Source organism: Gadus macrocephalus, chromosome 6 (genome assembly GCF_031168955.1).
Source record: "Gadus macrocephalus chromosome 6, ASM3116895v1".
Lineage (NCBI taxonomy): Eukaryota > Metazoa > Chordata > Actinopteri > Gadiformes > Gadidae > Gadus > Gadus macrocephalus.
Genome location: NC_082387.1, coordinates 19,438,222 through 19,454,583, shown reverse-complemented (window position 1 = coordinate 19,454,583; position 16,362 = coordinate 19,438,222). Strand labels below are relative to the sequence as shown.

The 16,362-nt window shown below is 47.8% G+C and overlaps 1 protein-coding gene across 1 annotated transcript in view; it reads left to right on the top strand.

Annotated features, from left to right (window-relative positions):
• dnah10 (dynein axonemal heavy chain 10) overlaps positions 1–16,362 on the top strand; it is a 42,079-nt gene that overhangs the window by 4,691 nt on the left and 21,026 nt on the right. The window contains exons 9-41 of the mRNA XM_060054769.1: positions 1–199; positions 335–529; positions 652–822; positions 1,014–1,187; positions 1,271–1,444; positions 1,543–1,706; positions 1,824–1,975; positions 2,159–2,323; positions 2,423–2,630; positions 2,740–2,896; positions 2,994–3,473; positions 3,813–3,971; positions 4,063–4,179; positions 4,593–4,695; positions 4,819–4,997; positions 5,251–5,462; positions 5,602–5,758; positions 5,853–6,086; positions 6,587–6,709; positions 7,090–7,323; positions 7,504–7,727; positions 8,114–8,383; positions 8,730–8,913; positions 9,118–9,252; positions 9,540–9,692; positions 10,654–10,842; positions 10,926–11,072; positions 11,403–11,594; positions 11,899–12,017; positions 14,152–14,310; positions 14,923–15,058; positions 15,686–15,808; positions 15,948–16,079. Of these exons, the coding sequence (XP_059910752.1) occupies positions 1–199; positions 335–529; positions 652–822; positions 1,014–1,187; positions 1,271–1,444; positions 1,543–1,706; positions 1,824–1,975; positions 2,159–2,323; positions 2,423–2,630; positions 2,740–2,896; positions 2,994–3,473; positions 3,813–3,971; positions 4,063–4,179; positions 4,593–4,695; positions 4,819–4,997; positions 5,251–5,462; positions 5,602–5,758; positions 5,853–6,086; positions 6,587–6,709; positions 7,090–7,323; positions 7,504–7,727; positions 8,114–8,383; positions 8,730–8,913; positions 9,118–9,252; positions 9,540–9,692; positions 10,654–10,842; positions 10,926–11,072; positions 11,403–11,594; positions 11,899–12,017; positions 14,152–14,310; positions 14,923–15,058; positions 15,686–15,808; positions 15,948–16,079 (5,920 nt within the window). The remainder of the gene's footprint in view (positions 200–334; positions 530–651; positions 823–1,013; positions 1,188–1,270; positions 1,445–1,542; positions 1,707–1,823; positions 1,976–2,158; positions 2,324–2,422; positions 2,631–2,739; positions 2,897–2,993; positions 3,474–3,812; positions 3,972–4,062; positions 4,180–4,592; positions 4,696–4,818; positions 4,998–5,250; positions 5,463–5,601; positions 5,759–5,852; positions 6,087–6,586; positions 6,710–7,089; positions 7,324–7,503; positions 7,728–8,113; positions 8,384–8,729; positions 8,914–9,117; positions 9,253–9,539; positions 9,693–10,653; positions 10,843–10,925; positions 11,073–11,402; positions 11,595–11,898; positions 12,018–14,151; positions 14,311–14,922; positions 15,059–15,685; positions 15,809–15,947; positions 16,080–16,362) is intronic.

The following is a 16,362-nucleotide window of genomic DNA, read 5'->3' as shown; positions in this document are numbered from 1 at the left end:
AGACAAAAGGGAAGCGGCCAAGGCCAAGGTGCTGGATGGAAAGAAGGTGTTGGACCAGTGGAAGGAGTGCTACTTCAAGACACGAGAGCTGATTGAGTCTTCAGCCGGGGACCCTCGCTGGGAGTTTGACCGGAAGAGGCTCTTTGAGGAAACGGAATACATGGCCTCCATCTGTCAAGACCTCCACAATGTTCTGCAGGTCAGTGAGGAACAGAGAACAACACCAACACCTTTCAGTCATAGTATATAATGTGGGAAATTAAATAGACAACAAACAAACTCTGGAAAAGTAGATCTGCTCGACTCCCATATCCACCATGATCTGCCTCTTAAGATCCTAGACGAGTTTTCTAACATCTTTGGACCGGAGCTCAAGGCTGTGACGGGGGATCCCAAACGTATCGACGATGTGCTTCGCCGGGTGGAACTCCTCGTTGTGCCCATAGAGGAAGTGAGCTTCGATCCATTCAGCATCAAGAAGAGGAGCCACTGGCACATCATCATGCAAGACTTTGATACAAAGGTTATGGTGAGTTCAATGGTTGGCATATCAGGTCTCTCTTGTAGAAGAACTGCACAATGAGAAGGTTAAATACTAAAATACTCAATACTGTCAGAGTTAATTCATTGCAAGCATGTATCTGTTTCCAGGATTTTGAAGAAGAAGTCATCAGTTTCATCGACCAGTCTTTCAAGAAGCTGCGTTCTGCCACAGCGGCGTTTGACATGCTGCTGAAGTTTAAACACGTCCGGTCTAGAGAAGCTCTCAACAAACAGATGATGAAGAAGTTCGATGACATTCTTGCTCAGTATTGCAAAGAGGTAGGCCAGTAAAATCAATCACTATACTATTCTCCATTGTAAACACAAAATCATGTCTACATAACATTACAGTAGTGTCTAAGTTGTCTACAAAGATATAGAAGACAAAATAACAAGCAAGGTAACAACAAAGAAAATGCATGATGAATCCAACTGAAATCTTCATGTTCGTCTGGGTGCTGGTGGGCTAGGTGGACATGATCAGTAGGAACTTTGATGTCCACAAAGAGAAGCCTCCTTTGAAGAACCAGCCCCTGGTGGCAGGAGCGATATCCTGGGTGCGCCTTCTCTACCAGCGCATCAAGAACCCCATCCTGTGCTTCCAGGAGATGGAGGATCTACTGGGGAGTGAGGAGGGCAAGAAGGTCAGAGCAGAGCACCCGTTCCCTCTGGAGACTTCCACACTGCTGCATGATGCTAACGGTCTCCCATGTTTTGTTCCTTTAAGGCGAAGGCCAAATACCTGGAGGTTGGGAAGCGCATGAGGGAATATGAGCTGCAGAAGTACGAGCGCTGGCGAGTCGAGACGGAGAATATCCTGCCCCTGCTGATGAAGAGAAACATACTGGCCGTGGCCGGTTCTGCTGCTGCTGTTGGAGGCGGCCAGGCCAAGAGAGAGATGGTGGGTGGCATTCTTCCCCTCAGGCTCCACAGACGTATGAGCCACGTTGGATTCTTTAAACATGATATCATGTCTTCATTGTACCTTTTGAACTTTAGGATCCTTCAACACAGGAGCTGGACAAGAACGTGACATATCATCTAAACTTTGCCCCCAAGATCAAGGAGATCATCTCTGAGACGATGCGCCTCGAGCATCTCGGGTTCTCTGTGCCTGAGCTGGCTCGCAACGTTGCTCTGCAGGGGGAGAAGTTCCTGCTATTGTACGATCATTTGAGGATTTATCACATCAATCACAATTGTTACACTAATCCATTCAGCCTAGTTGTAATTCTATTCATAATTCACAATGTGACTAAGGAGGTCGACTCTGTGTGCAGATACAACGACGGGCTGACAGACCTGCTGAGCCGCTACAGCTCTCTGATGGACAGCCTGAGCCATCCTCAGTTCCTGCTGCTGCAGGACCACATCCGGGAGCTGAGGAGAGTGATGTACTTTGGTTCAAAGAAGCTCAATTGGAACTCCTTGGGTACAGATACTTGAACTACCACTATTTATCTAGTCTATTAAGTCCCACAGAACGGCACTCCTGCGGGGGGGCCCACTTATTTTATGGACAGATAGAATTGTGGGCAGATATGAGATAAAAGCCAAATAACTGAGTAAAGAGCAGGCCATCTGAGACTTGTTCTTCACGTACAATTTTCTTAAGGAATTTCGGACTTCATCACACGCGGAATCCAAGCGACCTCCAAATTCGAGTCTCTCGTGGTTCCCATTCAGAGGAACGAAAGAGAAATCAAGGCCAAGTTGCAGGCCATGGAGATGGCCAACCTCTTCAAGTTTCCATCACCAGATAAATGCAGCCAATTGCCAGGTGAAGATGTGTGAGAATGATTGAATGACCCTTGAATGACATGGTGTCGAATAGTTGTAGGTTCATAACTGCTATCTGTATGGGGTCTTTTTCTTCCAGGGGTGAAGGAGTTCTGTGAGGGCATCGAACACGAGAGAACCAAGGATCTGAATGTGTTGACCAGGAAGTACTCTTCCATTGGGCCTATTCTCACCAAGGTGGAGAGTTTGATCATGCACACCAGCACTGGCAGATCCAAGAACATGGCAAAGTACTACAGCTTCTGGGAGCACAAGGTGTTTGACTCGCTGGTTCAGATGGTGCAGAGGTAATTTAAACATGTGTTGTCGTTACCCGGGGAGCTCACGACGGATCTAGACTTACGTACAATTTTCATCCCAGAAAGGCCTGAGCTGTTTCTTTGCCGTCTCCTTTAGGAACATGCAGCTCTTCAACAAAGCCCTGATGGGGAGCACCCCTCTCTTCCAGATTGAGACCATCCTGTCTGCCCCAGAGATTCTTCTGCAGCCCAAAAGTAACGAGGTCTACAAGTTGATAATGAACTGTGTCAGGAACTGCGTAGACGGCACCAAGGTGGGGCCTTCATCTTTAGCGCACCCTGCATTCAGATCATTCAGACCAATCCCACTGATGAAGAATGACCCCGATGTGTTTCTTCTCAACTGTCCAGAGGTTTTCACGCTGGATGCACGGCACCTGCTTGGAGTGTCCCCCGCAGGGCGGGGGCAGCGAAGAGCAGCTGCTCCCCCTCACCTTCTACAGCGAGGTGTGCCAGGTGCCGCGGATCAGCGAGCTGGCCCTGATGGTGTCCCAGAACATCCAGCGGCTGCTGAGTGCGCTGGGCCACTACCTCAGCAGCTGGAAGCGCTACTACCCCCTGTGGAAGCTCGACAAGGAGGTCGCCATGGCGAAATTTGCCTCCAAAAATCCACCTTGCGTCTCCTACGACGACAAGCTCCAGTTTTACACTAAGGTCCACCAGGATGTGCTGACGGAGCCGCTGGTGAGGACGGAGCACGTGATCCGGCTGAACCTGGCTCCTCTGGTCCACATGGTGCAGGAGAACGCCCAGGCCTGGATCAGCTCCCTGGGCCGGCTCCTGAACCAGTCCGCCAGGGAGGACCTCCTGAGCCTGAGGGAGGAGTTCACGGTACTGAACCCGGAGATCAGAGACCCAGAGCAGAGGGATGAGCTAAGCTTATAAGCTTATCGTCTTACTCAACATTTATTTATATTTTAATCATAGCAAAAATTGGACGTCCTTTGTATTTTGGTTTATTTTCGTTAACTTGAATACAGCAAAGGCAAAATGATTTGATAAAAGGCCTTATAGTGAAATTCAAAGACAAACAACATTGTACAGGGCTATTTTATAAAGTAAAGCACTGAGATCAGTAACACCAAACCTCAGCAAGACTTAAGAAGAATGAAACGGATGCAGAGATTCTAGGATGTGACCATGTGTGCTTTGTTTGGTTCCCCTGAGCAGCAGCTCTCAGAGAACCTGAAGCAGAACCCCAACAGTCTGGAGGACCTGAAGTCCGTCCTGGGGACCATCTCCGACATTCGGGCCATGTCCCTCACGGTGGATATGAGACTGGCTGACATCCAGGAGAAGTACAGGACCATGGCCATGTACAAAGTGGAGGTCAGCACTTCTCTACATCCCCGGTTGGTTTGCTGATATTCTCGGAGGCAGTACATGCCTAAAGTCAACCTGCTTCCTGTCTGTCCTCTAGGCTCCAAACGAGGACCTAGAGCTGGTGGGGAGCATCGGGCCCATGTGGGACGCACTGCTAACCGAGTCCAAACTAGTGGATCGAAGTCTGGGCGGCGTCAAGAAAACCTTCACAGAGGTGCGCTGCGTTCCACGCTAAGCTCCCATCTCAGAAATGCACAATAATAGCAATAGTTGTAGGATAGGAAAGCAGCTGTAACTCATACAAAAAGATAAATCTCCCCCCCCCCCCCCCCTTTTCAGACCTCCCTCCAAAGCAACCTCCCCACAACCTGTCCCTAGCTGTCTAGCGTTAACAACAGTTGGTCTTTCGGACGACACCAGTCAGGCCGATGAGCATGTGGGCAGAGTGCATCGCCTGGGGCCGTCAAACCTTGTGTTTGTGCAGAGTGCAGCATTTTATTTATGATTACTATCAGGATGTAGAAGGAATTATTCAGCGTATTCGGCTTATATGCCAAATGGTCTGTCAATGTTTGTAGGGGATGTTCTGAAGCTCCCTAAAAATGTCAAATGCCAAATTTCCATCAGATCACCAAGGAACACATTGAGGGGTTCACGCAGGAACTGTCCATCTTCGCTGAGAGCTTTAACATGCATGGCCCCGGAGCTATGGGGGACGACTTGGAGAAAGGTGCCGCAGTAACTTCTTTCATATAAACTGTTACATATTACTTATTACAATCAAAAAGGTTAAATTATAATTTGACCTCATCATTGCCATCTCTTGGTCGACTCCCTCCTGCCATTCATCTAGGCTTGGCTGTGATGGACAAATATGAAGCAGAACTGGCCAAGATGGAAGGAGGACGGCAGCAGCTGGCCAATGCTGAGAAGCTGTTTGACTTGTCGTTCACCATGTATCCAGAGCTTCTGCAAGTACAAAAGGACATGAAGGGTCTGAAGCTCATCTATGACACCTACAGAGCTCAGAAGGTGTGCTTTTGTCTTCCAAATATTCCAGGGTGTATTTTGTATATAAGCATTGGTTTTCCGAACTGACCATATAGGACAATGCATACATTGGTCTAGAGACTCAAGGCATTTGACGATACGAAACAGATCAAGAACAATTGTTTATCTATACAATTTAGTAAACAAATAAAGCACATAAAACATCCAAGACCAAAACTTAAATAAGCAATAAGTAATTTCCCAATGAATCTCTGATGTTGCTCTACTGTTCCAGGCGGCCAAGCTGGAGTGGTCCCAGACGCTGTGGGTGAACCTGAACCTGCAGGTGCTGCAGGAGGGCATCGATGGCTTCATCCGGACCCTGAGGAAGCTGCCGAAAGAGGTGCGGGCGTTGCCTGTTTCCTTCTTCCTGGAGGGACGCATGAAGGAGTTCAAAGAGTCCCTGCCGCTGTTGCTGGACCTGAAGAACGAGGCGCTCAGAGAAAGGTTCAGGAGCTTCAGATGTTATTGGACCATTTCACACATTCGTGTATCATATAAATATATCATATAGGCTATATATTAGGATACACATATACTTATGTATCGTAGTATTTAGGTTCCATATGGTCTATTCTTTCTACAGACACTGGAAAGAGCTCATGGAGAAAACTGGGACGAGCTTCGACATGAACCCTGAGACCTTCACCCTGCAGCACATGTTCTCCATCGAGCTGCACAAGTACGGCGGCGTCATCGGCGACATGGTCACCGCCGCGGTCAAAGAGCTCAGCATCGAGAAGGTGGGCCTTCCTTCTTCTGCTGAGATGACCCTTCCTCCTCTAGACAATGTTGACGTGTCTTACGACGTGTCTTATGTCCCGATGTGCGACACAGGGAGTGAAGGAGGTGGTGGAGACCTGGGAGATGATGAAGTTCAGCGTGCTGCGCTACTTCAAAGGCACCCAGGAGCGCGGCTCAATCCTGGGCCCCGTGGAGGAGGTCCTGCAGTGCCTGGACGACAACTCCATGAACCTGCAGAGCATGGCGGGCAGCCGCTACGTGGGCCCCTTCCTGTCCACCGTCCAGCAGTGGGAGAAGCACCTGTCCCTCATGGGCGAGGTCATTGAGGTGGGTCACAGCACGGCCCGCGGTCATGTGCTCCCAGGTAGAAGGAGCACCGACCGATCCTACCCCTGTACAAAAACTGTCACTTGGATGAAAGGTCAGTCTACTACTAGAAGGAGTAGCAGTACGAAGTAGGGCATTTCAAAACGAAGTTACTTTGTCGCTTTTAACAAAGCATTTTCTGGCATCTGCCAAAAATGAGTAGTGACGATTACTGACTTCAGTGATTGACTGACCAACCGTGACCACGGGCCTGTTTGACAGCAGTTTACTCATTTGATTGGCCTGTTGAGTGTTGTGGGTGTAGCTATTATCTTGCATTTATTAGTCTCCCTGAAAAAGTTTTCTGAGGTGCCTATAAATTGTACTCTTAAAAGCCTACGTAAATTAGGCTTATGTCCACTAAAAGGCTACTCAATTACAGTAAGGTCAGTTGTTTTAATGAGCTACTTTACATCAGTTAGTTATGCACATTCATGTGGGGGCTTCCTCCAACCCTTCAGGTGTGGATGCTGGTGCAGAGGAAGTGGATGTACCTGGAGAGCATCTTCATCGGAGGGGACATCCGCTCACAGCTACCGGAGGAGGCCAAGAAGTTTGACCACATTGATAAGATGTTCAAAAAGGTAAATGTGTGGCTGCTTTGCTAGTGCATAGAAAGGGCTGCATGCCGGTCTGCTGTGTAACTCCGGTTGCTAGGCTAAGGTAGGTTAACTGTTACCATATCAGTTCTAATAACATTAATATATAACGTCATGTGTAGATCAAGGATGACGGACACCTGTGAGCCTGTGGTTTTGCCATGCAGTGAGATGCAGAGTACTAGTTCTTGTGACCAGTCAATTCTGTTGGCAGCTTAACACATGTTATTCACATCTAGTTTCTTCCACAAAGAGATCTACAGAGTAAATCTATCCTTGGGAGAGGAGACGTCTAATTAAAGGTGCACTTCTACCTGAGCTATGTTTGTGCAAGCTTCATTTGTTTGTTTTTTTCTCTGTTGTAGATAATGGTTGACACAGTGAAGGACCCAGGAATCAAGCGCTGCTGCCTGGTCCCCGACCGCCTGGCCGACCTGCAGGGCCTGAGCGACGGCCTGGAGCGCTGCCAGAAGAGCCTGAACGACTACCTGGACTCCAAGCGGAACGCCTTCCCCCGCTTCTTCTTCATCTCCGACGACGAGCTGCTGAGCATTCTTGGAAGCAGCGAACCTGCGTGCGTCCAGGAGCACATAATCAAGGCAGGCGGGACGAGGGCCGGACGCCTTGATCTGTGCGTGCGTGTGTGTGTGTGTGTGTGTGTGTGTGTGTGTGTGTGTGTGCGTGCGTGTGTGTGTGTGTGTGTGTGTGTGTGTTAATGCGTGCAGAGCTGCTGTGCTTTCAGTTTTTTATGACAACACATTTGCTTTAACTGTTTAAAGATGTACGACAACATCTCGTCCCTGCGATTCGACGTGGGCGCCGGGGGGGAGATGGCGGCCGGCGCCTTGGTGTCTGCCGAGGGGGAGGTGATGGAGCTGAGGAAGCCGGTGGCAGCCGAGGGCAGGGTGGAGGAGTGGATGACCGGAGTCCTGGTGGAGATGAGGAGGACCAATCACCTCATCACCAAGGAGGCCCTCTTCCACTACTGTGAAGACAGGAGCAGGTGGGCCTTGTTGAAGCTTAGTAGTGCATTACAACATGCAGCCACACTTGCACATTGGTTTTCTTAGGATAATGCTCTTTTTACCCAAACAGCATTAAGCCTCCGAGCGTTGTTCACTTTCATGAACTTCCTCTTTTGAGTTGTAGAGGGAAGGCAGAGCTCTCTCTCTCTCTCTCTCTCTCTCTCTCTCTCTCTCTCTCTCTTCTCTCTCTCTCTCTCTCTCTCTCTCTCTCTCTCTCTCTCTCTCTCTCTCTCTCTCTCTCTCTCTCTCTCTCTCTCTCTCTCTCTCTCTCCATATGGTACCAACAGCAGCTTTAGGTCCACACCTCTCAGATCTTCCCTGCAGGGTGAGGAGCACTTTCACAACCTGGTGCCTCTCTGTCCAGGGTGGACTGGATGCTGCTGTACCAGGGCATGGTGGTCCTGGCTGCCAACCAGGTATGGTGGACCTGGGAGGTGGAGGACGTCTTCAAGAAGGTAAAGAAGGGAGAGAAGATGGCGCTGAAAAACTACGGCCAGAAGATGCACCAGCAGATCGATGAGCTGGTGACGAGTATCACCAGGCCCATGAAGAGCAACGACCGCCGCAAGATCAATACTGTGCTCATCATCGACGTCCACGCCAGAGACATCATCGACAAGTTCATCAGGGACAGGTATCCTCTCCTCCCTCCTTGTTCCCTTACGGTCATTTGAATCTCCTTTTCTTTCCTCTCCTCATTTATTATTCCTTCCACTCCATCTCCTCTCCTTTCCTTTCCTCTCCTTTTCTCTCCTGTCTTTTCCCTTCATGCTAGGATCCATTACATGGTGATTTATATCTTTCCAACCAATTGAAAGCCTCCCCTACAAGATAGCATTTCTAACAGTGACCCGTGAACTGTGCACTACATTTTGCTATTGTTATTGATCGTGCTCTTAATATTGTAGCTGGTCTGTAATAAGTGGATCGTTAATACATTGTGTTGAACCGTTTCTGACTCCTGGCTCCTCTCTCCTCAGCATCATGGACGCCCGGGAGTTTGAGTGGGAGAGCCAGCTGCGCTTCTACTGGGACCGGCAGCTCGACGACCTGTCAGTGCGCCAGTGCAGCGCGACCTTCCGCTACGGCTACGAGTACATGGGTCTGAACGGCCGGCTAGTCATCACCCCTCTGACCGACCGCATCTACCTCACCCTCACGCAGGTCTGGTATCAGTCTGACACACAGCCATCACTAGCATCCACATGCATCTTGTACAAAAACGTGTGTGTGTGTGTGTGTGTGTGTGTGTGTGTGTGTGTGTGTGTGTGTGTGTGTGTGTGTGTGTGTGTGTGTGTGTGTGTGTGTGTGTGTGTGTGTGTGTGTGTGTGTGTCTGTGTGTGTGTGTGTGTGTGTGTGGTCCTCCAGGCCCTGTCCATGTTTCTGGGCGGAGCTCCGGCAGGACCAGCAGGAACGGGGAAGACAGAGTCCACCAAAGACTTGGCCAAGGCCCTTGGCCTGCTTTGTGTGGTGACCAACTGTGGAGAAGGCATGGACTACATGGTAAGAGGTCTCCTCACGGCCCCTCATGACCCAGGGCCCCTAACCCTAACCCTATGCTGGGACCCAGGGCCCGGAGGGAGAGGGCATGGACCGCATGGTGAGGGGTTTCCTCAAGGCAAAGGCACCTAAATGTCTCTATTTGAAGAGGTGTGTGTGTGTGTGTGTGTGTGTGTGTGTGTGTGTGTGTGTGTGTGTGTGTGTGTGTGTGTGTGTGTGTGTGTGTGTGTGTGTGTGTGTGTGTGTGTGTGTGTGTGTGTGTGTGTGTGTGTGTGTGTGTGTGTGTGAAGGCTGTAGGGAAGATCTTATCCGGCCTGGCCCAGTGTGGCGCCTGGGGATGCTTCGATGAGTTCAACCGCATCGATGCCTCCGTGCTGTCCGTCATCTCCTCCCAGATCCAGACCATACGCAACGCTCTCATCCTGCGCCTCACGCGCTTCCATGTATGTACACACACACGCATTATAATTATCACGCTATATTTCCTCAGGGTTTTCATCAGGATTGACTACAGAGCAAAATATGGCATGAGCAGTTTGATTGACATCAGCGGCGTAGCCAGGATAGTATTACTGTGGTGGCCAGCTCGGGACAGTCTTATGTTTGGGGTGCGCTTGATTGTCGACGGGGGGACTGTTTCTGTTCAGGTTTTTTTCATACACGGGGGGGCCAACCTCTGACCAGGGGGGGCCGTGGCCCCCCCTGGCCCCCCCTGGCCCCCATGTGGCTATGCCCCTGATTGACATCTACCTGGTCCAACTGGGTCTAACTGCTGGGCAAGCTGGTGGTTTCAGTGGTTTCCTTCAGCATTCTATATTGGCCTTTACTGTACCTTAAATTATCATTTGATTTTTACTAGCTAACCACAAGCGATACTGAGGACTCAACTAGGACTCATATTTGGGATTGGTCTGGTTTAGGGATATGGATCAGTGTGTGTGTATCTACAGATTGACTGCAAAACATTTGGTGTCACTTTGACACTGGATGACAACACTAAACAAACTGAAATCAAAGCAAAGACGGATTTAGGGGAGCAGGGACTTTAAGCAATATAGGAGGTTATGTTCTATCTGAAACTAAACCAGAGAGATGATTTTAGCCCACATCTGACCTGTCTACTGTTTTTATTATGGTTAATGAAACTGATGGATGCTGGTTTATGTCATAAGGGTAAGAGTTATAGCATTAACCCTGTAATTAGGGTTATCGGGTGATAGAGTTAACCCTGTAGTTAGGGTTAGGGTCATGGGGTTCACACTGTAATTAGGGTTAGGGTTATAGGGTTAATCCTGTAATTAGGGTTGTTGGGTTTAAGCAATAACCCTGTAGTTAGGGTTATAGGGTTATAGCATTAACCCTATAGTTAGGGTCACAGGGTTAACGGTTACCCGTGTACTTCAGTTTGAGGGCCAGGAGATCAGCCTAGACGCCCGCATGGGGATCTTCATCACCATGAACCCGGGATACGCCGGGAGGACAGAGCTGCCCGAGTCGGTCAAGGCGCTCTTCAGGCCTGTGGTGGTCATCGTTCCGGACCTGCAGCTCATCTGTGAGATAATGCTCTTCTCTGAGGGCTTCATGCTGGCTAAGGCAAGGAAACACAGACGCACGCACATTTACCAAGAGGCGAGAGTTCAGCAGTAACCAGGACTGTCTGTGCTTCTGAGATGTAGGTTCTGGCCAAGAAGATGACGGTTCTTTACAAACTGGCCCGCGAGCAGCTTTCCAAGCAGTCTCACTACGACTTCGGCCTGAGAGCCTTGAAGTCTGTGCTGGTGATGGCTGGAGAGCTAAAGAGAGGATCTCCAGATCTTCATGAGGTAGGCCGCTTCCATCTCAACAACGCCATTTAGAATAAACAAAAACAAGTCTGGTGTAAGACATTTAATCCCCAGATTTTTGTTTGACCAGGTTTCTTCAAGCATTTCCCATTATGTATGTTTTACTTGTATGCCTCTTTCTCATATATGTGTTCATATAATTACATATTTAATTTGACACATAATTGAAAGTTTAATGTTGAATCGTATTGAATTATGTAGATCATATAATGAATTCTACAATACATCTGATATGTGTATGTGTATATATGTATATTGGGTCAGTATAAATGTTGCGTGAATTGTTTCATGTTAAATGATCCCGTTCAGGACATGGTGCTGATGCGGGCCCTCAGGGACATGAACTTGCCCAAGTTTGTGTTTGAGGACGTGCCTCTGTTCCTGGGGCTGGTGTCAGACCTGTTCCCGGGGCTCCACTGCCCTCGCGTTCGATACGCCGACTTCAACGGCGCCGTGGAAAACAGCCTGGAGGAGAACCGGTTCAGCATCCTGCCTGACCAGGTGTCCCATCGGCCTTCACTACCTCACCGTTCACTACGCCGCTCATTCCCGCTTCTACCTTTTCAGACTGCTTTCCTGTAACCGCTTTAAAGAGAAGGGTTGTTTAACATAAAGACCTCTCACTTTCTACTGTCAGCTGAGCCTTTGCCATGGCAACAATTTCCCTGGGATCCATAGAAAGAAGTAATTTTTCTAAGTAGAAAGCAGTGGGAGGAGCATGAAGTTCAGGGGGCCAATAGGGGGGGATGTGGACCTTGTGGATGTTAATCGTGTCTGACATTTCCACTGCTTTGTGTGTTTCCAGGTGGACAAGATTGTGCAGATGTATGAGACCATGATGACCAGACACACCACCATGGTGGTGGGCCCCACAGGCGGGGGCAAGTCGGTTGTGATCAGCACCTTATGCCAGGCTCAGACCAAGTGAGTTCTGCCCTTCTTCAGTCTCAAGTCGGTTGTGATCAGCACCTTATGCCAGGCTCAGACCAAGTGAGTTCTGCCATTCTTCAGTCTCAAGTCGGTTGTGATCAGCACCTTATGCCAGGCTCAGACTAAGTGAGTTCTGCCCTTCTTCAGTCAAGTCGGTTGTGATCAGCACCTTATGCCAGGCTCAGACCAAGTGAGTTCTGCCTTTCTTCAGTCTCAAGTCAGTTGTGATCAGCACCTTAAACAAGACTCAGATCAGCTGAGTGCTGCCCTTCTGTAGCCTCAAGTAGATTGTGATCAGCACCTTATGCTAGGCTCAGCACCTTATTCCACCCAAAGGAATGGCAGCAACATTGCATCAGAGTGAATCTGGCCTCTGTAAAGTGTTTATAAGTCTTAGGGCCCTATTTTAACGGTCTGAAACGCAAGTGAGAAGCGCAAAACGAAAGTGGCTTTGTGGGCTGGTCTTTGGCGCTGTTGCTATTATACTGGCGGATAAATGACTCTTGCGCCCGACGCAAATCTAAAATGGGTTGGTCTGAATATCCGTCGGCGTAACATGCAATAAACCAATCGGAGTGCCATCTCCTATCCCCTCTAAGAGCCATGAGCCCATTTGAAACTGAGGAGTTGATATTTTGACCGATGAGACAGATGCATGACCACATGAATTTCAAACTTCAAATGGCTGAGTTTACGTCCAAATAATATGGCCTAATTCACACATGGAATAGCGTTTTCTTCTACAACTTCAGAAACACTGAGACGTCATGTAAATTTCTGCAAACAGAGCTTAACACATTTATGATATGCGGTCCTGTGGCCGTAACTGTGTGTCTATTTAATGATATGCGGCAATGCATTAACAAACATAGTTTCATACCAGTATTCTATACATTATCGTTATCAGCTTGTGTTCATAATAAGCATGTGTCCCCCCATAAATATACATTGCCATGGACTGTATTATGCGATACGTGTTTAGTTTACGGGGTTTTAAACAAACACGCACGCAGAGCATCAACCGCATTCATTCATTCGCAATAAAACTAAATGTTTCCTCACGATCAAATACTCATCAATCCTAAAAGTTATGGGCTTGCACACGATGTCTGTGTCAAGAAAATATGTGTTTGCTGTACAGTGTTTTTGTAGATGCATTGATTTAAAAGTACAACTTATTAACGCTGTATCAGCTGTTCTTTCCCAAATAATTCAACCAACGTTATCATTTACCCTTAAACAAGATTTTATTTTGAAAGGCTGGGATATACTTTGCTCGAGTTTATTATTGTTCTTATTATTATTTGAACGCATTTAGCGCAAAAAAAAATCCACCATCCACATGCTATTTCTATGCAGTTTCACACGCATGAACAATCTTTGACATCATAATATTTTAATTAGGCTAATTGTGTGCATGTTTGTGTTGTGTATAGCCTACGTGTGTGTAAGCTTATGTTACATTTCCGACCTGCCTAGGCACATCAATCTAGCAACACCAACTGCGCTATCTGCTAGGGCATTTAAACTAGGATTCTTTCGGTCAGTGGCGCAATTGCATAATCGATCTGTAAGATAGCACCATGTATCATTTGCGTTGGGACACCCCGACACGCCTTTCAGGGCGCAAGTGTAGTGGCGCAAGTTTGCTGCGGGGGAAAATCAGCTTTGCGCCGGTGCAAACTAGCAACAATACTATGCGTCGGTGTAGAAAGTCAATTGCGCTTGGTGCAAGATAGGGCCCACAGTCTTTCTACATGTATTATGTGAGTGCAGGGCCCTAACATAAACGTGTGTAGTAGTATATAAACTACATACTACTGTTTATTTTCTTTTTCTTTTTTTCTTCCTTTAAATAGGTTAGGATTCTTTCAAAGTATGACAACCCCTTACAATGTTGCATGCAGAATGTTAGGCCAAAACCATAAGTATACATTTTAAAGTACAGAAGAAACTATAGATCCTTTTGTAATTGTATTTAAAACGGCAAAACATTTTGTGTGCAATGTTTCATCACTGTCGCTTGAGAAGCAACTGCAGTTGTTGTGTTGACCAGAGTTGGAACAATATAATGGTTGTGGTTTGGTAAGAGTTGACCATTGCCGTTTTGTCGTGTTCTTGCTGGCAGGCTAGGAAGACTCACCAAGCTGTATGCACTGAACCCCAAAGCCATGAGCGTCATCGAGCTGTACGGCATCCTGGACCCCGTCACGCGGGACTGGACCGACGGCATCCTGTCCAACATCTTCCGCGACATCAACAAGCCCACCGATAAGAAGGAGAGAAGGTAGAGTGGGGGACACCATAAGGTTGACGATGATTAGGTCCAGTGTGAATACCTCTGCTCAATGGCGGATAGGTTGGATCATTGGCAGGTAAACCTCCAGGATTACCTTAGTCCGACCCAGTGAGTTGGTTTACCGCTCTAGCGCACTCACTACCGCTCACCATCATGTTCGTGTTTGCAGCCGGCTATTGATCCATCCCACTTTCCGTTCCGCCTTTCAAACCAATCACAGCTCAAGCAGCACCCGGTTGGCATGACCAAATTGCGAGCGTTTTCTTACAAACTCTCTTGTTGCACAAAGGTGTCTGAGCCTGGAAATCCAGGCTAGGGTAACATATTAGATCGGTCCACTCTGGCAGGCAAAAAGACTAACTAACCCTAACCATAACTAGTGATGAGGTTCCCTTACTGATGGGATTTATTTAACCTTTAAATATGGGGAGATTCATTTCAGATTTTTATATATAAGGATTCAGTATCAACCTCAGTCTGGTCTTTCCTCGTCCCTTGAATTACAAATTAAGTATTATTTCTTTAGATGAAATGTGATTCTCCAGCCGCTGGAAACAGATCCAACCCTCTGTCCTACGCTGTGACCCTGTCGCCCTGAAGGTACATCCTGTTTGACGGGGATGTGGACGCCCTGTGGGTGGAGAACATGAACTCAGTGATGGATGACAACAGGATCCTCACTCTGGCCAACGGGGAGAGGATCCGCCTACAGGCACACTGTGCCCTGCTCTTCGAGGTCGGTCCTCCTGTCAACGGCCTTCATGGGTCTTTAGATCATTGTGTTCTACTCAGTGTTGAACTTGACTCTAATAGTAGGAGGGCCCTGTCAAAGTGAATGGCATCTTATTACTCCTTCATTTCATGGGTTTATGACAGGTTATATGATATTACCGGTCAAGTTCATGTTGACCTGTGTTACAGTATATTCATATTAGTAAGTAAGATTAAAGAGGTGTCATTTGAGGGTAATTTATTAGAAATGCAAAGCCATCCGTCAGCTATTGGTGAAACAGATGCTCTGTGAAGATGTCTGTATGGAAGTGTCAGCGCCCGCCTCAGTATGGGCTTAGATTTTAGACCACTACCAGGTTGTTTCTTAACGTCCCAGGCTAGCATATCATCCCTGATTGGATCAAGGAATCCATTTTACCTGTCAATCACAGGTGTGTGATCATTCAAACACAACGCTCCTCAGTGGTGGAGCGATGTGTGGAGTGAGGGCGCAGAGAGGGAGTGTTCTGGTGGTTTCTTGCTCTCTTCTGCTCACTCTTCTTCTGCAGCTCTTGAAGCGTAGTACCTCGAGGAGCTTTAACAGTGTTATTGCTGCTTAAAGTTGAGCTTATTGTTCTGTGTCTTATGGCAGGTCGGAGACCTGCAGTACGCTTCCCCGGCCACCGTGTCGCGCTGTGGGATGGTTTATGTGGATCCCAAAAACCTGCGCTACGCCCCCTACTGGCACAGGTGGTTAGGCAGCAGGCCAGTGCAGGTCAGAACGGATATTATGCTGAATTATCTCCCATGTGATTTCATTTTTCATTTTCTGTGGAACTAATTGAGTCCCATTTTATTCAATTTCAAGAACTTTTTGAATGATTACGTCTTTTTTTTTCTTGTTCTTTTTCTAGGAACAAGAACATCTGAACAAGCTCTTTGACAAATATGTGCCCATGACCATAGACATGATAGTGGAAGGGGTGGTCGATGGCAAACAGGGGAGTAAACTGAAGACCATTGTGCCCCAGACAGAACTCAACATGGTGAGCTCCATGGAGTTATTAACAACCATCCATAGTTACACCCTACAAATACTTCAGTTAATTCCCATTTCTGCACTGTTTATCCTGCAAGGCCAGTCCTTAGCATTTTATCGTTCACATTCGCTCAAGGTAGAGACACATCCTCTAGAGGGGAGAAGTCACGCCCCTTCCGGTTGACCCCATGGGACCTATGAGATTGTAAAATATGAATGGGTTTCAATGGAGAGAAAGTAATTTGTTTCTGGTCCCAGTCTTTATATGCCCTGGATTACACATATGTTGT